Source organism: Sarcophilus harrisii, chromosome 5, assembly GCF_902635505.1.
Source record: "Sarcophilus harrisii chromosome 5, mSarHar1.11, whole genome shotgun sequence".
Classification (NCBI taxonomy): Eukaryota; Metazoa; Chordata; class Mammalia; order Dasyuromorphia; family Dasyuridae; genus Sarcophilus; species Sarcophilus harrisii.
In genome coordinates this window covers 150,171,044-150,193,306 of record NC_045430.1, presented here as the reverse complement: position 1 = coordinate 150,193,306, position 22,263 = coordinate 150,171,044, and the positions used below count along the sequence as shown (strand labels likewise).

At 33.9% G+C, this 22,263-nt stretch overlaps 1 protein-coding gene across 1 annotated transcript in view; it reads left to right on the top strand.

Annotated features, from left to right (window-relative positions):
• The window catches only part of NAMPT (nicotinamide phosphoribosyltransferase), a 42,177-nt gene extending 37,467 nt beyond the window's left edge, over window positions 1-4,710 (top strand). Inside the window, exon 11 of the mRNA XM_031938752.1 lies at window positions 1,778-4,710. Coding sequence (XP_031794612.1) covers window positions 1,778-1,888 — 111 coding nt within the window. The 3' untranslated portion in view covers window positions 1,889-4,710. The remainder of the gene's footprint in view (window positions 1-1,777) is intronic.
• Window positions 4,711-22,263: the final 17,553 nt, after the last annotated feature.

Here is a 22,263-nt window from a genome sequence, read left to right as displayed (position 1 = left end):
ACAAAATGTACTTTTTTTTTGTGCAGTGGCTTGTGCAGCCAGGTGTTGCAGATAACAAACAAACATCTACTTAAATACAAGACATTCAGCAATGTAAAGAAAAATGAACACCTGAAGTTATTTATCACTGGATCTCCAATCATTATAAGAAACGAATCAACAGTACTAGCTTTGAAAGATCCGGGAAAGGAAAATTTTTGAAAGTTCCTTCATAGATAATTGTTAGAATTGATTTGACAATAAAATGTTTCATAATTTACAGTAATTATGGAGAAGGCCAGTCTAAATTATAGTTGGCTTCTTAAAAAAAAAAACCTGGGTTTTGAAAACAAAGTTTTAGACTCAGCTTGGATACTTATAAGATATATATGCCCCTAGGCAAGTAGTTTAACTTGTCTAAACTTAAATTTCTTAACTTGTGCTTTCACTATCTCTTTGTTACTTTCACTATCTGATTCATGAGACTGAGTTAAAGAAAGTACTTTGCAAACTTCAAAATGCAATTAATAAATATAAATTATTGTTACCCAATTTTTTTTTTTCATCTAAATGGGTGAGATAAATAGATTGGAAATTAATTTATTAAGATCATCATCATAATGTTGGTCAACAAAATAGTCAATATATAAAAATCTATTTTTCGGTCTAAAAGTTTGGCAACGCAGTTAAAAAAAAAAGCTTAATTTCTTAAACTTTTGCTTAAACTACTGAGTAAATGACCAACTGTAAAACCCTGAATATTGCCTCCCAAAATTTATTTCCTGCATTTTTCTTAAGACTCATGGTATTGATTAAAAATTGGTAATTTTTTGGTTATACCTATTATTTTATAAAGAGAAAGATAGTTTTATCCTTCAAACAAAGCGAGTTCTCAGTCTTGAGAAGGCTATCAATTCCTAAATACTACACTTGCATCCATGATCTTGTTAGTGGTAGTCCATTCACTGGCACAAATCGCTACTTTTCCATACTGAGTTTTTATCCATGTAGTCCATAAATCTTCTGTAGAGGATATGCCCAGAGTTGTATTCTGGTGATCAAGGAAAGGAGAGAGGAGTTTGAATACCACTTCAGATACCCACTGTGTGACCTTAGGCAAATGCTTTCATCTCTATAGATTTTTGGTTTCCTTATATGTAAAACACATAATAATTATGGCATGTTTTTCAGTGGCACTTTATAGAGCTCTAGTACATCCATACAGTGTTTGGAACAAGCGTTGCATGTAGATGGACAGTATATTGTGGACAGAAATAAAAAATGGATGAAGAAAATGAGCTAGATAGCACTTGGCTCACAGTGTTAAATGAGATAGGGTTTGGCAAGTGTTTTTGAAAACTTCTAAAGTTCTGTTAAAATGTGAGCTATTACTATCATGGTTATTACTTAGGCTGATCACTAAACAATAGACACAGTCCTTTATTGTGTATATGATGCTTTTTCAGCTTTATTAGAAACTGCCAGAATTTTCTGGGATCACTTCCATGCCATGAAGCACTAGAATAGAACTTCTTACCAAGAGATTCCCAAATTAATAAAAAAAAATTGTGTAGTAAATCATGTAGTTCTTAAATCATTCATCTACTTTTCTCTTGAAGCTTTTTAAATGTCAGTCCACTTAGCTTAGACAGTCATTAGTTCTCTGTCAGTATCTTTAGGTTAGTAAATGTAAAATTAGGGGATAAACTAGGTGACATTAAAGGGCTTTAGTAACACTAACAATCTATGGTTCTTCTGGTTCCCATCACTAAATTATTAAATTGGTCTGTTTGTACAGGATCTTCTCCATACAGTCTTCAAGAATGGAAAGGTCACAAAAAGCTATTCATTTGATGAAGTACGGAAAAATGCCCAATTGAGTAGTGAACTGGAAGCGGCACCTCATTAAGCTTTGTTCTCTGTGTGTGCGAGCCTGCGTGTGTGAGTGTGTGATGCATAGATAATATTGTACAGATCTGTGTGTGGGGTTTATGTGTTTTATGATACATTACAGCCAAATTATTTGTTGGTTTATGGACATACTGCCCTATTTTATTTTATTTTATTTTATTTTCTGCCAGTCTTTAGAAGATCTCAAATTAGGAAATGGCACTTAACTGTGTAAAAGATTTAATGCTGAAGTAAGCTTTTTAGGGCCCTTTGCCAATAGATAGTGATTCAATCTGGTATTGATCTTTTCACAAATAACAGAGAACTGAAAAACTTTTTTATATATAACAATATCACATAAAACAGATTTACATAAAATTATCATGATTGCTTTATGTTTATATTTAACTTGTATTTTTGTACAAACAATATTGTGTAAGATATATTTAAAGTTTCAGTGATTTAACCGTCTTTCCAACTTTTCATGATTTTTATGAGCACAGACTTTCAAGAAAATACTTGAAGATAAATTTCATTGCCTTTTGTCCATTAATCAGCAAATAAAACATGGCCTTAACAAAGTTGTTTGTGTTATTGTACCATTTGAAAATTGAATCAGGACTGTACCCTTTAGAATTACTGACCTCACTGCCCCATGTAGAATTTATGAACCATTCTACATTAAAGAAAATTATTGTTGTTACTGGAATGTTTAGGCACTATATGCAGAGTCCATACCTTCCTAATGGTATAAGGTATAAAAGTGAAATGCCAAATTTGAGAGGAGACAGTATTGCAATTTGTATGTCAGATATTGCCTATGGATCTAATATGCACCTCAAGATTTTAAAGAGATAATGTTTTTAAGAAAATTCCTCTTCCACTGTAGAATATATACATATATGTAAAATATTGACAGATGTGGAAGTGGTGTATTTTAAAGTAATTACACTTCTGGATTTATTTTTCATATTCTATAGATAAATATGATTTCAGAATGAAATACTGGACTGGGTAGTGCACTATTTTGTTTTCATTTTTACTTTTATATTTCTCATTAGGATTTTTCTTCCTTTTGTCAAAATGAATGTTAAATTGTACAAATATATTTTATCAACTTTTAAAAGAAATAAACAACACTTCAATAAAATACCATACAAGCATACTCTTATCTGAAAGCAGATTACCCTATGAAAATATAAGATAACAGATATTGGCAGAATGAAATCGTAACTAATGGCAAAAGTTAATATGGTTAAATAGTATTTTGGGCTTGATTTAAATTGAGTTCACCCTCAGCATATACTAGACTGAATGGCTGCTAGACAATGAGATGGCCAGTGGATCTAAGATGTTACAGAATCTTTCCATGTTGTTGTACTATGTTAGACTAGTCTCCTGTTTAAAGGAATGTGCCTTGAATTTTAGGGAAGAGGGAAATACTAATGTTCGTATTGGAATTTTCATTCATTTTGGAAGAACTATCAGGCTTAGGTTTTACTTAATTTCAATTTTTATCTCATTAGAAAGCTGACATATGGGAGACTAGTTTAGAAAATCTTTAACAAGATACTATAATTATGAAATTTCTAATACTGAAAAAGCCATAACTTGTTTGTCTTGTCAAAGAGCCATGTAACAAAATGTTGTAACACTAAGATTATTAATTAGGTAATAGATTCTAAAATTAATTGACTTTTGAGGGTGATGGAAAGAAATTATTTTCTTTTTTTGAATGCTCTAAACACTAGCTTCTGGACTGCTTTAGATAGTAATACTTTAAATGAGAATTGTAAGCATTTCTCACTCCCAGGGAAAGCCTTACTCCTGCAACTTTAGGCCAGAAAAATGTTTTAAACTGAACTAATAAATGTATCCAAGTTCAGTAGTACAGAAAAAAGCTTGTGTTTCTCCACAAAATGTACTAGAGAATTTTGTCCTGTTGAGTTTGAAGAAAAAAAAGAAAAAAGAAAAAAAAAACTGCATTAAATTCTGTACCAATAACAATTTTTGATAACTTGACTACCCATAATTGATATTTTTATATTTGATTAAACACTGGGGATATGCTATGAATGCACTATTTTCTCTTGTGTACCATGAATTAATTAGGAGTGTTTTTTGTTTTCGTATATTTAGACTTGAATTTTGAGTTTCTATGAATGCTCAAAGCTGTTCATCAATGTACATGTCAATTTTCCTGAAAATCATTATTCTTAAGTTAGTATTTTAAGTATTTAAAACTAATTTAGCCCTGAACTTCTGACACTTAAGTGCTTAGTGTTTGGCAATCCCTGTCCTGGGCACTAGTGGTTAATATCCAGGTCAAATATAGAACCCTTACTGCTGTGCTTGAACCTTGATATATTCTAATTCTTCCTAACAAAGGCAAACAGCATGTTTGGGTTTGCTTAAAATCATTAGATTTGTAGTTAGTGATATATTTTAATTCCCCCCATTTAACAATATCATAAAATATTTATATTCAAATAGAAGTTGAGAGGTTTTTGTGTTGACTTAATTTATTTGTAAAATGGCTTTTATGAGTATTCCTTATTTCTTTTTCTGAAATGAATTATTATGAAATTAATATAAAATCTTTTTTTTGTAAAGAAATCCATCATGGACGATCCGAAGGGGGAAAAAAACAGAAAGGTATTTATTGTTCTGTTTGCCAAAATTCAGAACTTTTTTTGTAGTTTTACATTCCTTCTTGACCCATTCAGTGGAGAAAGGTAACACTTCTCCTAAGTCATATGTTAAAGCAATCTTAATATGTATTCAGCATCAAAGACAAACCTGTAATAAACATGGAAATAAAGTTTAGTTATGTTAGTGAAACATTAATATGACTGTGTGCTTTAACTAATAACATTATAACTTAGTGACATCCTTTTTCAATTGTATCCCATTACACATAATTGGATTACTTCCACCATAATGAAAGGTGGACAGCAGAATCATAATCTAATATCACTCAAGACTGTGTATCTGTAGTGTTTTGTTTATATTAACCCTTGCAGATCTATACATTAATATCTTCTGGAGGTAATTCCTCCATTTTAAAGGAGTGATGTTGGTGAGGGAGACGTTTTGGGGCAGGTAAGCTTTCAAATTATACCATATAGATAATATTGTATCCCTACCTTACTGATTCAATGCAAACAGGTGACTTTTACCCAAAAGCCACTTTTAGCATAGGATAACTCCTTAAATTGAAGTGGTTTCCCAAGAATTATTTAGAAGTTCCAGGGATACTTCCTGGAGAAATCCTTCAAAGCTGTGTTGTCTTTTGAGGGGATTATTGTTAAACATCTAGAAGAGGAAGTAGCAATTTCAGATACTGAGCATAGCCTTGTCAATAATAGGTAATACCAGAAAACTTCATTTCTTAAAGGTTAAATCCTTGAAAAGAATAGATCAACATCTGTTTCTTTTTCTATATGTTTATTACAGTTCTGCTGAACTGGTAAATCAGAGGAATACTGGTAGGTAGGTATGGTTTGCCAGTATCTGGCACTCAGAGTGCTTTAATATTTACAATGTATCTTTATTTGAACCCTATAAAAATCATTTGCAGTAAATACTACTGTGTAGTGAATAACTGTATAAGTGAATCAAGACTTGGTTCAGTTATTTACCCATGGTTATATAGATGATATGTTGAGTTGGGATATTATAAATCAGATCTTCATAACTCTAGTGTCCTTAGTCTAACATTGTCCATTACATCACTACAATCTCTCATGCTAACCTTATGGGTACAGTGGAGGGATATAGAATAATTAAAGACTTGAGAGCTTTAGTAGATTGTGAGCTCCGTATGAGCCATCGTGCTCTGTCAGCCAAAAAAACTAATATAATTTTATGATACAGTGAGAGGAATAGTGTCCAGAATGGGGAAAATGATAGTCACATCATACTGTGATCCTGATTGGCTCATATCTGGAGTATTGTTATATACCACATCTTAAGAACAATAAACTGGAAGAATGGTGATCAGCCAGTAAGCATTCAAGAGGACCAATCTGGATGAAGAGCCTCAAGATTAGTCAAAGGAATAAGGGATAGCCCAGATAAGAAATGATTTAGCAGAAACTTGTTAGCTCTCTTCAAGTATATAAAGGGGAATTGGATACATTCTAGTTAAGACAGGAGGAAGAGGTAATGGGAGGAAGCTGTTGAGCCAAATTTAGGATCGAAGTAATGAAAAACTCTTTACTAGCTTAGCCTAGCAGAGGCAAAGACTGGATGATTACTTGTCATGCATGTAACAAGTTTATTGTTGAAGAACAAGTTTTATAATGTGACTGCTGAGAGCCTTTCTACTTCCAAGAGTGATCACTAAGAGTAGCAACTATCTTCACTTTTGTATTTATATCCCCATCACAACACAGTTCTTGAAAGCAGTTATTGTTTTATTTTCATCTAAACTTTGTAATGGTAGACTAGCATAATTCACAAAGAAGGTGTTTAATGTCTGTTGAATTGAAGAATCATCTGAGAAGCAGAGAACTTAAGACTCGATTGTAGAAAGAAACTGGCAGTTTGCAAACAAAGTTTGACTCAGAATAACCCCAACTATCTTGATTTTTTTCACTTACTCAAGAACTCCCTAATACCTGCAGAATCATAAATGCAAAATCATAAAATAGAGCTGTCTTTTCCCACTACAGATTTAACAATCTTGACTCTACCTTATTGTCTCCTTATCTCATTCTTCAAACAATTCTAAACCTCTCCTTCCCCATAGTTTTGGCCGACAAGCCAGCCTATTTCATCTGAAGAATCAATTTTTCTGACATTCTATGGGGAAAAAGGTTTATGGTAATATAGGAGCCATTACACAGATCATTATAATGCAAGGTAGGAAGTAAAGGAGAAATCTAGACAAAATTAGAAAATTTAAAGGGGGGGGGGGGGGGGGAGGTCTTATCCTTTAGAATGTGAGTTCCTTGAAGGCTGTAGCTATCTTTTTGTATCCCCAGGGCTTAGCACAGGACTTTTCACAAAATTCTTTTAAAATGTTCCATTCATAGCCACCTGGAAATGTGGGAAAGCTATACAGAGGAAGTTATATCTGAGTAAAGCTTTGAATAAAGTAAAGCCTGAAAGACATAGATGAAGAAGATATACATGTTGTCCTATCAATAGGAGGCTAATATTAATGTATTATTATGCAAGACAGCATGTGAAATTCTGGCCCACTTGGCTGAAATGTAGTAGATGGAGTAATATGAGTTAAAAGTAAAAACAGGTTGGAACCAGATTGTGAAATACAGTTAAAATAAAAATTAAAGTTAAACTTTTAATTTTTGAGATCCACAATTATTAATCTAGGGTCCATAGATTCCCCTTCCCCACAACAGCTCTTGTGAATAGCTTGGATGGTAGGAGGAAAAAATTGTATCTTTATTTTTGGTTTCCTTTGTAAGCCTATATATTTTGTTTATGCATTTGAAAATATTACTCTGAGGTAGTGTCCATAGGCTTTACCAGGCTGTCAACGTGATCTGAGATGCAAAAAAAATTAAGAATCCTGTTATACAGTGAGCCACTTAGACTTCTGACCAAAAGGACCAAGGCCCTCAGAGGAAAGTCTACAACCATCCAGACCAGAACCTCAGACACTAAGCTCATCTAAGAATTTAGTGTACCTCAATGTGGAGGTTATCTTCTGAGAATGCTTCTTCCCTCATCAAATCTTTATCTGAATCTCCACTAGTGGTGTGTGTGACTTCAAGTCTGACTCCTGACAACCTATTCTCCAAGTATTTACTGGCCCAAAAACCTATCCAGAACCATCCACTGGTTCCACCTGACATAGAGGCTTCGATTACCAACCTCATCCTCCCTTAGGTCAAGCTGTAGAAATTGAGGACCTCAATTAATTGGTAGTTTTCCAATCTTATGGATTAAAAACAGCAAACAAATCAACCTCATACCCCTTTCCATTTCATTCAGAGTCAAAACCATTTGCCAAAACAAAAGCCCCACCACTTGTATTGATTGCTCTCCATACTTTGTCTTGCTGTATTTCAACCCCCCTCCATAAATCGTTTCTTTATCTGCTAGTCATTGAGCTATCTGCAGGTACTAGAATCATGTCATTTGAAGACTTGATAAAGTTCTTGTCACTACCAGTGGTTCAGCATCAAAAAATGATATTTTATCAGTGGAAATATCATTAAAAGTCATTGGGACAGTTAAGTGGCATAGTAGATAGAGCTCCAGCCCTGAATTCAGGATGACACCAGTTAAAATCTAGCCTCAAACACTAGCTGTGTGACCCTAGGTAAATCGGAGTATATAGATAGCTTGATAAATAGATATCTTCTGCATTGCTTCTGTATCCCTAAGGGACTATAAAGCCTTCCCATTTGATATGCTGCTGAAATCTTCCATTTGTGTTGCAGTTTTATCTTTTAGAATGTGAGTTCCTTGAAGGCTGTAACTATATTTTTGTATCCCCAGGGCTTAGCATAGCACTTTTCACAAAACAGTTTCTCTCAAAATGTTTCTTTCATTCATGGAATCACATATCCACTATTAAAAGTCATTCTAATGAGGGAGATAGATAGGGAAACAATTGTACAAACAAGATTTTAAAAACAACTTTAAGATAATCTCCAGAGGAAAAGCTTTAGGAAGGGAAAGGAGAGCAAGAAAGGCCTCCTGCAATAGGTGGAATTTGACTGAGTTTTGAAGGAAACCAAGAAAATTATAGCAGTCGAAATTGGGGAAAGAGGACATTCCAGATATGGGATATAGTGCAAAGACACAATGTTAGGGAATAAAAGTGTCATTTTCAACAAAGAACAAGAAGATGAGTGTAGTTTGATTGTAGAATATGGAGGAGACGCATAAGAAGACTAGAAAAATAGGGGACAAGTGAAAATATATATAGGTCCTGCACATGTAACACCTTGCAAGGTAATGTGATGCCAAATTAAAATAGAAATGGATCCCTGCAAATAAGTAGATACTCATCAATTGGGGAATAGCCGAATAAGTTATGTTATATGAAAATAATGGAATATTATTATTCTTTTTTTAATTAAAGCTTTTTATTTTCAAAACATGCATGGATAATTTTTTCAACATTGATCCTTGCAAAACCTTGTGTTCCAAATTTTCCCCTCCTTTCCTCCAATTCCTTCCCTAGATGGCAAGTAATCCAATATACATATTTATACAATTATCTTGTTGTACAAGAAAAATAAGATCAAAAAGAGAAAAAATGAGAAAGAAAACAATGCAAACAAACAGCAACAAAAAAAGTGAAAATACTATGTTGTGGTCCATACTCAGTTCCCATAGTCCTCTCTTTCTGGATGTAGATGGCTCTCTTCATCACAAGATCAATCATCTCATTGTTGGAAAGAGTTACATCCATCAGAATTAATCATCCTATAGTCTTGTTGCATCAGTTCATGCAAGTCTCTCCAGGCCTCTCTAAAAATCATCCTGATTATCATTTCTTATAGAAAAATATGGAATATTATTATTCTATTAAAAAAAAAAATGATGAGCAAGCTGATTTTAGAAAAGCCTGGAATGATTTACACAAACTGATGCTGAGCAAAACAAGCAGAACCAGGAATACATTGTACACAGTAACAGCAATATTGTGTGATCCTCAACTATGAAAGATTTGATTTTTCTCAACAGTTCAATGACTCAAGACAATTCCAATAAACTTTGGATAGAAAACACCAAAAAGAAAAAAATAAATGGATCCCTGCTACATATTGATTTAGAAAACCACAAATTAACATTTTCTAATTACATTTTAATTTGGTTCCAGCAGGCACTTTTTGCAGGCTGAATTTGATCTCTCTGGAATAGTGGACAAAGAGTCATTCATCTTGGAATCAGGAAGACCTAGTTTCAAATCCAGTCTTTGATACATACTGACTGTGTGATCCTGGGAAAACCCCTCTTAGTGCTTCTTAACAATTCACTACAACTAGAAATTGCAGAAAGAAGAAAGATTTTAGGAAGATGGCAGAGTAGGTGGGTACATTTCAAGCTTTCCAGATTTCCCCCACAAATAAGAACAAATTTGTGGCTCAGGGCAAACATACACTGGTGAAGAATCCAGAAGACTTGGGGTAGAACAGGGGTCCTTCTGAGTACAACTGAAGAAGAACTAAAGGAAGACCCCAATCTAGGGATTAACCTGTATGAAGTGCAAACATCTTCCAGCTAGCTCTGCAGAAACATCAAGAAGAAAGCCCTGGAGTCAGCTGGATTTGGCTCAAGTCTCAGCAGGAATCATAGACTTTCATCTATAGACCCTTTGTGAAGTTGGGGTCTGAGGCTGGGAATACTGAGTGAACCTCTGCTGATTAGGAGCCCCAGACCCAGCTGTACTACAGGGTTGAGGGAGGGGGGCATGCCAAGAAGGAACCAGCAGACTGAGTGCAGAAGCAGTGGGACAGAGATGCTGCTGACTGCAGGCACTTGCAGGAGGGAGAATTTTTGGTTTGGGTTCCAGGTAAGAGTAGAGAGCTGATTCCCCTATCCTATGATTAGTGGTACTTACACTAATAATTCTCATTAAAAAAAAAACTGGCAAAGAATCACCCAACCATAGAAGTTTACTATGGAAACAGAGAAGACTGGGTTTCATCTTCAGAGGAATATATATATATATATATATTTGTTTCTTCAATCAATAAAATTTGAAGAGTTCATATCAAACTTCTCTCCACCTGGCTGCTGCATAACACACCCTTATTTCACTACTGGAGCTGGATTTTAACATGGAATGGTAGAACATGAAGGGAAAGTAGAAATAGAAAAAAATCCATCAATCACCACCTCAACTAGACCCTTTGTGGAAAGCACATAGGAATATTGTTGCTAAATTTTGAAGCCCCCAGATCAAAGAAAAAAATTTGCAAGAAGCAAGAAAATACCAATTCAAATATGCTGAAATTACAATTAAAATTGTACAGCCACAATAAAAGACCGCAGGTCCTGGAATCATATCTACTAACAGTCAAAAGAACTAGGTTTGCAGCCAAAAATATCATATCCAGCAAAATGTGTTTATGATAAAGAGCTTTGCTACATCCTTTTCAGGACTAAGCCTTCTACAAGATTCTTTCTCTATCCTCATAAGTCTTCCTTTTAATGGCACCTTTCTCCTTATTATAGCTAACCCTGGTTAGCTCCTAAGGCTTTAACTTGCCAGTCAATGGCACACTCACACCTCATGACATATTCCTTTAATGGACTCTTCCAAATTTCTTTCCTTGGTAATCCTATTACTCTCCCAAGTGTATTTAATTTTATCAATCCTGGTACCTATTTTACCTCTTCATTTTGTCTGTAACCTCTTCTAAATAAATGTATCTTTTGGCTAAGGAGAAAGCCCTTGTGAGTTCGTCACATAAATTGCTCCTGAACCCCATCATTTGGTGTTTACACTCAATCTCATTACTGATGACTTGGTGCAACTCTTCCTCGATTAAATCCAGTGCTCCCTATAACGGACATTGGTCCTCTTCAAAAACTAACGATAAACATCATAGTGCCCACCTCCCAGGGGCCCAAGAGACTAATCCTCAAGTGCTAGCATTAGTCTGCAGGTGGGGAAAGTAGGCTGGCCTTTAACATGGAACTGATTATACCCTCTCTGGCTCTCCAGGAATGCTAGCTGCTTTATGAGAGCCAGTTGCCTCTAGCAATCTTGGCCAGAAAAACAAAAGCCATCTCAATCTTCTTCTCCCTAGGTAAGATCTCCCCCTAATTTTGATAAAGGAAAAGTAAGGAAGAGAGACTTGTCCCCTGTGGAGGGGGGAGGGTTGTTTAGCCCAAGCTGGTTAAGTCGTACATGCTCTGGTGGTTGGGAATGATTACATTACTAACTCTCCTTCTTCAAAGGCTGCCGGCCTTTCAGAAGTGGGGACTGAGTATAAAAAATGAAATTTTAAAATCAAGGAATTGTACCAGCTGAAGGAGAAGAATGGAGAATATCAAACAAGTAGTAGTGATTAGGGCTGAGTGTGAGAGCCAGAGATAACAGCCACCTTTAAAAAAATTTTTTAAAGTAACCAAAGGAACATAATATTGTATCTAGAGGAGAACCTGAAACTGAGAAAACTTTTGCCCCAAACAATATTAGTATACCTAAGATAAGGTAAGTGGCCAAAAAGGAGAAAAAAAAAAATTCTTTGTGTTAAATTTCTCTGATGAAGTCTTGGTATCTATGACAATAAACAAAATTTGTATATTTTATATATATATATATATATAATATATTATTTTTGCTATATATTATTTGTTTATATGTAAATGTGTTATATATATGTATACACATGTACATGTACATATTTTAATTTATCTATAACTAATAATCATTTCCCAATATATAAATGGTCAAAGGATATAAGTATACAGTTCTCCAAAAAATTCAAAGTATTATTATATATAATATTATTGTTGTTATAATCACATGAAAAATGGCTCAACTCCTTAATAATAAGAGAAACAAATCAAAATAACTTGGAGACTTCACCTCATATCCTGCAAATTAGAAAAAATGAGAAAAGATGTTAACATCTTTTAATGATGAATGTTGGAGGAATGATGAATGTGGGAAAACTGGGACACTAATACATTGTTGGTAGAGTTGTGAACTGATTCAACCATTTTGGAGAGCAATTTGGAACTATACCCTTTGATCCAGCCGCGTCTCTATTGGGTCTGTATTCCAAAGAGATAAAAAGGAAGAAGGAGACTTATGTGAAAAATGTTTGTGGTGGTCCTTTTTGTAGTGGCAGGAAATTGGAAACTGAATGGATGCCCACTATTTGGAGAAAGGCTGAATAAATTATGGTATATGAATGTTATGGAATATTATTGTTCTATAAGAAACAATCAGGAGGATGATTTCAGAAAGGCCTGGAGAGACTTATATGAACAGATGGTAAGTGAAGTGAGCAGAACCAGATCACTGTACATGACAAGAAAAAAATTATATTATGATCAGTTCTGATGGACATGGCTCTTTTCACTAGTGAGGTGATTCAGGCCAGTTCTAATGATCTTGTGATGAAGAGAGCCATCTACACCCAGAGAGAGAACTGTGGGAACTGAGTGTGGTTCACAACATAATATTTCCACCTTTTTATTGTTGTTTACTTGCATTTTGTTTTCTTTCTAATTTTTTTTCCTTTTTTATCTGATTTTTCTTATGCAGCAAGATAATTGTAGAAATAGGTATAGAGGAATTGCACATGTTTAACATATTGGATTACTTGCTGTCTAGGACAGGGGTAGGGGGTCGGGAGGGAAAAAATTGGGAACAAGATTTTACAAAGGTGAATGCTGAAAATTAACTATGCATATGTTTTGAAAAGAAAAAGCTTTAATCAAAAAAAAAAAAAAAAGATGGTAACATCTTTGTTAGAGGGTTATGAAAAATCTAGACACACTGGACCTGTGAAATAGCACAACCTTTTTGAAAAGAAATTGGAATTATGCAAATAAAGTGACTAAAAGGTTCATACTATGAACCAGAGAGTTTATTACTGAGGTTAAACCTCAAGGAAGCTATTGATTAGGGGAAAAAAGACTCCATATGACACTCTTCCTTTGGGTCAGTCCCTCATAGCACTTTACCTCATAGTGTTGTTCCCCTTATTGCTCCCCATTCTACATGGTGTCTCCCTTAACCCTACTATGTTTCTCAATTCCAGTTCCTCTAACTCTTTTAAGGCGCTAAATCCCTTTCAGGATTTAGTCTGCCAATTAAGCCCAACCTCATGGGGTCTCCTGTTATCTCTTTCTGACCAGATCCCTTCACTAAGAGTTCACAAAGCTTCTGCTGCTTCTTTTACCATCACCTACTCCCATCACTAGTGTTTCATCCATGTTCATTTCAGGCCAGCCGCCACCCTTATGTCACAGATCTCCCTTTCCAAGCTTCTAACTTGGATTAGAGCACAAAAATGTCTCACCCTGATTTTCTGTTGCCACTCCAGAATTAAACTTCTTTGGTGAGGAATGTTGGAAGAGCTCAGATTGATACTTCCTCTACTCTACCATCTTAGTTTCACCTTCAGAAATCAAAACTTTTTTTTTTTTTAATAAAAATAACTGAAAGATTTAAGAATTCTGATAAATGCAAAGATCAATTAGAATTCCAGAGGACAGATAATGAAGCATGCTAGCTACTTCTTGACAAGAGAAGTGATGTAATCAAAGTAAAGAATAACACATACTTTTAAAAACAAAGCCATTGTAGGGAATTGCTTTGCCTGCCTATGTATACTTGCTGTTAAGGACTTGATTTTCCTGTTTGTTTTTTTAATTGTGAGTTGGAAATAAGGGAAAATAGATTTTATTCATGAAAAATATTTTTTAAAAAGCAGCTTCATATTAATAATTATTTTTATCTTATTTTTGTTTAATGAACAAAAATGTTTTCTTTCGCCATCTCTTACTCTCCATAAAAAAAGGAAAGTAAAAACTTTGTAATAAGAAATGCAAAAAATTAATAATAAAATATCGAGAAAGGCATTGTCATATAATATAAGCCACGAAGTGGCTTAAATTCAGGAGGTCCCTAATATGAACACAGCTTTTGATACTTTCTAGCAGATACCATGGAACATGTCATGTAAATTCTCTGAGCCTCAGTTTTTCATCTATAAACTAGGTACAATAGCTATTTACTCTACTATCAAACAGAGTTTAGCCTTGTTATTTGAGGGTTTGGTTTTTGGTGCTGGTGAAAATACAGTGCTCTATAAATGTACATTGTTTTTTGTTGTCCTAGTGTCATAGGTTATGAGCTGAATAATCTTAAGGATTAGGAAATCAAGATCCAGAATGGTACACTCATTTACCCAAGGTCATAAAGCTAGTAAATGGCAGAGATAACTTAACATTCTTTGACTCTGGTTTCAAAGATCTTTCCATTACTTCCCCGTAATTAGAACATTTTAAACTGCTCAATGGTAGCAAAGAGTTGTTTTATTTTAGACCCAGGAAAGTTTGCTCTAGTAACAATAAAAGATCCAGAATTAATCAGATACAATTTCATAGCCCATTCATGAGACAGAATTTATATTAAGTCTATTGACTAATTCTCTTTCATAAAGGTTAGAGAATCTAATCTCAAACTTGTATCAAAAGAAATAACTCTTCTGAAACACAGTTCTGCATTTGAAATCAAGGAGGGAAAGTTAATGAATTTTAGGTGAGTCCTCTTACTAAACAAAAAGTGAACTGTTTTCCCAAGGACAAACACATTAAATAATATTGCATCCAAATAGTGATATTTTTATTCAGAAGTCAAACTGTGAACTAGTAGGAAGCTCACCCAATCTTGGGTGGCCTTGGACACAGAGTGCAAAAATCCTGGCAGCCCTTGTGTATATATATCAGAATCAGTAGGAGGTATATGTTGAAACATGGTAAGGGGGAGTGATAGTAAGGAGCAAAAAGCTATTGTTTTTGCACTATTTATTGTATTAATTTTTAAAAATTCTAATGGATTTTACACATGAAAGAGCTGTGTGTGGCTTTAGAACCAAGAGTAACTCCATATATGAGAACTCCTTCCCCCAACATAAATGGACAACTCATCTATAGAGTTTAGTAGATAAGTCCTAGGAAGTTGCTTGAAGTACATAGAAGTTAAGCAACTTGCACAGTCACATGACTAATAAATGATGGACGTGGGAAACTCCAGGACTTTTTAACTGCAAGTACAACATTCTTGGAGGGCAACTACACAGCACAGTGTGTAGTGTATGGACCCTTGAGTTAGGAAGAGTCATCTTCCCGAGTTCAAATTCAGCCTCATGTATTTACTGTCTGTGTGACCCTGGGTAAGTCTCACTTCACCCTATTTGCCTCAGTTTCCTCATCTATAAAATGAGCTGGAGAGGAAAATGGTAAACCATTCTAGTATCTTAACCAAGAAAACCCCAAAGGAGGTCACAAAGCATTGGATGTGACTGAACAAAAACAAAATTGATAATTGTATGAAGTTATAACCATTGCCCATAATTGAAGCTTAAGTAGCCCCAAGTTAAATTTGAAGGGATTTTCAATAATTTAATTCTCTTTTAGACTTACGACCTCGACTTCAGAATCTTTTCTCTGAATATATTAGAATCTGGCTCATCTTAATTCTTCCTTACAGATATACAATGGTATTTTTGACAGACTAAAGTGCACATCACTGTATAACCTTAGGCAAGTCACTTAACCCCAATTGCCTCAAAAAAAAATTTCACATTTAAGTATAGAATATTCAGAACAGTCATTGATGAAGAAGTGACTATTATCCTTTTTACAAAAGGATAATTATCTGTATCCCACTTCTAAGTGAGTACAATTTGTTTCACTGCTAAATAAATACTTATCATAACATAAACATTAAATAATTCTGTTAGCAATTGGTAACCTTCAATAGTAAAAACAATAATAACAATAAGTTGTATATTTCTTTGTGATCAATTTTTAAACAGTTCAATTCAACTCTTTTCAAGGACAGTATTTTGTAGCACTGTGGATATGAATATTTGCTAGCAAGTTGTCTTATGTCAAAATATTACAAAGTGTTAAAACAAAGAAAAACTCAAAACAAAAAAAAAAACAAAAACAAAAAAAAAAAAACGAGTCTTAGTGTACTGGATGGATGGATTTTCTGACAAATCCAAGTTCTGCATTCATTCCTGACTGTCATTCAGATTCTTCTCCTTGGAATCCAAAGGCATTGTTTTTATGGTTTGCAATAGTCTCCATCTTTCAGCAGTCCTATTGCTCTACCAAATCACCTTTAGACTACATTCATGTTTGCAATTTACCAGGTCTAATGGTAAACTCTCTGGGAATTTTTTTTTTCTTCATCTATCTTCATAGGAATACCTATTCCCCAAAACTCCTTGCTCCTTTTCTTTATACATGTATCTCTGTCTTTGACATTATGATGAAATAAGGCCCTTTCCCATCAATATATGTCATCTTGCTGCCTTCCCTTATCCCTCACATGGGAGAGAAAGGAAGTGAAAAAGAGAAAGGAGTTTGGCTTACAGCTACTCACTTTTGTACATACTTGCTAAAGAATTTGCAGATAGTGTATAGGTACAGTATGTACAATTATACTATACATAGTATGATTACATGCAAAATACTGATTGTACTTTAATATCCTGTTGTAGAATTTCACACAGTGGACTACATAGATAATTCATATGTAACTACACATACTAAAATATTACACATTATACTTGCATTCAGTCAACATTATATATAATTTATTATCTAAGATGAAAATGGTGCAATGGAAAGAATACTGATCTTAGGGTCAGAGAATGTGAATTCTAATCCTTGTTTTGACATTTCTAATCAGATATAGTATGATTTAGTGGATAAAGAATTGGCTTTAGGTTCAGAACATGGGCCTCTGAGGCCTCTTGACACTTATTAGCTAGCTGTGTGACTATTAACAAGTTACTTAGACTTTCTAAGCCTCAATTTTGTCATATGTAAAATGTATGAACTTGATGGCCTCTAGTTCCCTTCTCTTTTTTTGAGATTCTTTTAAAATTTTTATTTTATTTTCAAATCCAAATTCTCTTCTTCCCTCATCTTCCATCTTTCCTTTTGGGAAGGGAAGAAATGCAAAAAATTCTTTTATTGTTGAATTGATTTTGCTTTCATAATAATTTTTAATGTAATCATAATTATCCATTTTATATCCCATGATCTTTTCTGTCCCTTGTTTGTTCATAAATTCTTCTTTTATCCATAGATTGGCATTCAGATCTGAATTTTTTCCATTTTCCCTTAATATGCTTATGATATCCTTCTTAATGTTTAAATGATGTACTCTTTTTGAGTTTATCTTCGAATATGATGTGAGATGTTAGTCTATACCTAGTTTCTGCTGGATTGCTATCCAGTTTATGTCAAATAGTGAAAGTTGTCCCAATATCTTGGATTCTTAAAATTATCACTAGATTATTCTGGCCATTTACTTCTGTTATTGTAAACTTAATCTGTTTCATTAATCACTCTAATAGCAAAATGTTTTGATTATAGTTTGAGATCTAGTACTCCTAGGCTCCTACTAGACAGCCTACTGTCTTCCTCTGTTTTGTGTTTTGTTTTTTTAGTTAAGTTGCTTAATATTCATGACCTTTTGTTTCTTCAGATTAATTTTGGTATTTTTTTTTTTTTGCACCATAGAATAATTCTTTAACAGTTTTATTAGTATGGCACTGACTCAAAGCAAATTAGGTAGTGTTATCATTTTTATCGTATTGATTCTGCCTACCATGAGCAATTACTATTTCTATCTTTATTTAGATGAAAATGTTTTATAATTATGTTCATATAGCATTTCTAGGGTCTTTTCTTATTTTTACATTTTTATTCTGAACTTACAAAATAAAACAAGCATTTCCATAACATAGTAGAATGGAGAAGAGGGGAAGATGATTGCATGTGAATCTACAAATTTATTATGTAAAACTGGTTATTACCTTTAATTATATAATAGAGTTAAATTAGTAAATGAACTTTCTTTTTCTTTTTCTTCCCTTTCCCACCATCCTAGATATATATATACCATGAGACACATAATTTATGAAATTAAGCTCCCTAGCATAGTGCAATAAAAAAGATTGTACATGAAACTGCAAATCTACTATATGCAACTTGCTATTTCTTTAAAATATATGACAAAATTATTTTAAATTTCCTTTTTTTTAACCTCCTTTCCTTCACTCTGGGGATGGCTACTATGATAGATAGATAAATATAAAAGTATTCCATACATACTTCTAGTTATCACTTCTTTCTTTGGCTGCAGATACTGTCTTTCTTCATATGTCCTTTATATTTAATTTGATTTTTTATAATAGATAAAATAACTTCTTTGCTCAAAGTCATTCTAAAAACAATATTGCTCTCTTGGTTCTATTCATTTTCCCCTTCATATTTCGTGTAAGTCTTTCCATGTGTTTTTAAGATCATCAAGCTCATCAGTTCTTATAGGACAGTATTCCATCACTATCATATATCACAACTTGTTCATCCATTCCCCAATTGACAGACGTCTCTGCAATTTCCAATTCTTTGCCATCATAAAGATAGTTGCTATAAACATCATCTTCAGAAACAATCTTAGTAGTGATATTTCTGGATAAAAAGTTACATAGGCACTTTAATAACTCCCTGGGCATAATTCAAAGATTGTTCCCCAAAAGGGTTGGATGAGTTCACAGTCCCACCAACAGTGAATTAATATCCCAATTTTTCCATCTCTTCCAACATTTATTGCTTTCCCTTTTAATCATGCTAGCCAATCTGATGATACAAAATTATATCTCAAGGTTGTTTTAATTTGCATTTTTTCTAATCAATAATGATTTAGAATATTTTTCAATATGACTAAAGTCTTTTCTAATGCTAAGTCTGTGACCAATGATTTGTGAGTCATCCTTGTTCAAATCTCTGCCAGACTACATGAATGGTATCCTTACCCATCAGCTCCTGAAGTTGGCAAGAACAATGAGAACAGTTCTCTATTAGTTTAAATTAATAAAACACCAGGAGAGCATTCAACAATTCACCAAAGGAAGTTTCCTTATTCATAACATAAAAAGAATATTCAACAAAGATCGTACATCACTCATCTTAAATAGACACTGCCACCCTCATATTTATAGAGAAATGCACCTGTTAAGCAGGGTGGGGTAGGCTGTGATAAGGTGGCTCCTGTGATATGGCATCTGGCAATTCTGAAGGGATCTGACTCCAGAGGGGTGGACATTCTTATGCCTTTAGATTACAAGAAAGTTAATATGCTAATAGTTTGTTGGTAGCCTGGGACTACCAGGAATCCTGTTCAGGAAGGAATAGTTTTACCTTACTTTTAATCTCCTGAGCCAACAAATCTGCCAAATAACTTTTTCAGTTTTTAGGGGAAAATAAGCCAATATGTCAGGGAGAAGGGGAATCTTTGGTCCACTGAAGTTTGGTGTACACCCCAAAAAAAAAAAAACCCAAAAACAAAACTCAGACAATAACATGTTTTTTTTAATGTCATTTTCATTGATAAAATCATGTCTTTCTGATGTTTGTATACAGCCTTTTAATTTACTGTAATCAGATTGACTACTTTAAACCACGTGACCAGTACCAAGAACTTTGGTGACAAGATCCTACTTTTGAGAGAGTTTTTAAAAGAGGTGACTCTAATACCTACAGGAGCTATTGCCATGCTATATTCCACAGGGATTGCTTCCCACTCTAATGGCTGTGGCTACAAGCATTGCTGTTCTGTTTTTTGTTTTTATTTCCTTTTTCATTTAATAGTATTTTTTCCCACTTTATAGTTTTCAATATTTATTTTTATAAGATTTTGATTTTCATTTTTCTTTTCTCCCTCCCCATGACACAAACAAGCTAATATAGTTTATACATGTACAACCATATTAAAAACATTTCTACCTTAATCAAGTTATAATGGAAGAATCAGAACAAATAGGAAAAACTACAAGACAGACAAAATAAAAAAAAGCTGAAAATAGTATACTTTAATCTACATTCAGACTCCACAGTTCTTTTCTCTGTAAATAACATTTTCTGTCATGAGTCTCTTGGAATTTTCTTAGATCATTATATTGCTGAGAAGAGTTAAGTTTATCATAATTGATCATTGCACACTGTTGTTACTATGTACAACGTTCTGACTGCTCACTTCACTGAGCATCATTTCATTTAAGTCTTTACAGATTTTTTCTGAAATCTACCTACTTGTTATTTTTTATAGAACCATAGTATTTCATTACATTTATATACCACAATTTGTTCAGTCATTCACCAATTGATGGGCATCCCCTTAATTTCCAATTCTTTACCATCACAAAGAGAGCAAACGTTATTTCAAAGACTCTCAGATGCTAGTAAATGCTTATTGACTGGCTATGCCATAATACGGATCTTAGTTATTCATCTTTGTTCTGTGTATTATTGCTAAATATCCATGTATTCTGATTCTTTTTATGACCTTTGTATATCATCCAAATGTTAAGCCACATGTTGTTTTACATGAAATCCATGCATGGAATTTACAGTACGCAATAGGTGGTATTGTAATTTTTATGTATTATGTGAAAAACTAGGTGATGCAAGAATAGAGTATCATGCCTCAAGTTAGGAAGACCTGAATTGTGACTATGTACTTAACTAAGAATTATGTGACTAATTTGTCAATAAGTGTTATATAAATGTTAACTGGGGCAGTTTGATGATACAGTGGATAGAGCACTCAGCCCTGAGTCAGGAAGACCTGAGTTTAAATTCAGCCTCAGACATTTTTTTATTGGCTGTATGACCTTGGGCAAATCTGTTAAGTGACTTAACTCTGTTAAGTGACTCAGTTTCCTTATCTGTAAAGAGTTGGAGAAGGAAATGGCAAGCCACTCCAGAATCTTTTCTAAGAAAACGCCAAATGGGGCAGTTGGATGGTGCAGTGGATAGAGTACTAGCCCTACAGTCAGAAGAACCTGAATTCAAATGTGACCTATGACACTAAACACTTCCTGTGTGATCCTGAGCAAGTCCTTTAATCCCAGTTGATTTGGGAGAAAAAAAACAATTTAAGAAAATCTCAAATGGGATTAGGAAGTGTTGGACACAACTGAAAATGACTCAATAGCAACTGCCTCACTTTTAATTGTAATTTAATCTTCTATATTTGAGTCACTTATTCATTTGGTGACTATTATGGTAAAAGGTATGAGATGCTAGTCTAAACCTAATCAGTTTAAACAAAGGACATCAATAAAATGTGGTTTTATGTCATTGCTATTTGAAAATCAATTTGATTTTTGTTTTTTTGTTTGTTTTTAATTTTTGTTTTTGTTTTATTAAGATGTTAGTGAAACGTTATTCTTGAGAACTATATCTTCCACAAGTCTGTGTGGAATGTAGCAGATGAGAACATTATCCTAACCTGTATTCTGGCTGGACAGGAATGTTTGCAGGATACTTAGTAGTAGACTGAGTATAGATTCGTACAAGAGATAGAAAATGAATGCATTCAAACAGGTTATCAGAAGAAAGAAGAGTCTAAAAGCTGCCCTGCAGCTATATCAGCCCCTGCCAATGTGAAAGGAAGCAATCCCTCTTCTATTCCAGGAAGCAAAGACTGTAGATATCCTACTAGCTGAAGTTCTTATCCTGAGAAACAATCCAGATGGTCTGATCACAAAACTTCAAAAGATCCGATTATACAGATCTAGTGCTGGGAGGTGACATCTTCAGACCCTGAGGTTCTGGAGCTCAAAGTTGCCAAAGCATGGTATTTTTCCTGTTCTACTACCATAAGATAACTGACTGATAAAGCCAGTATGC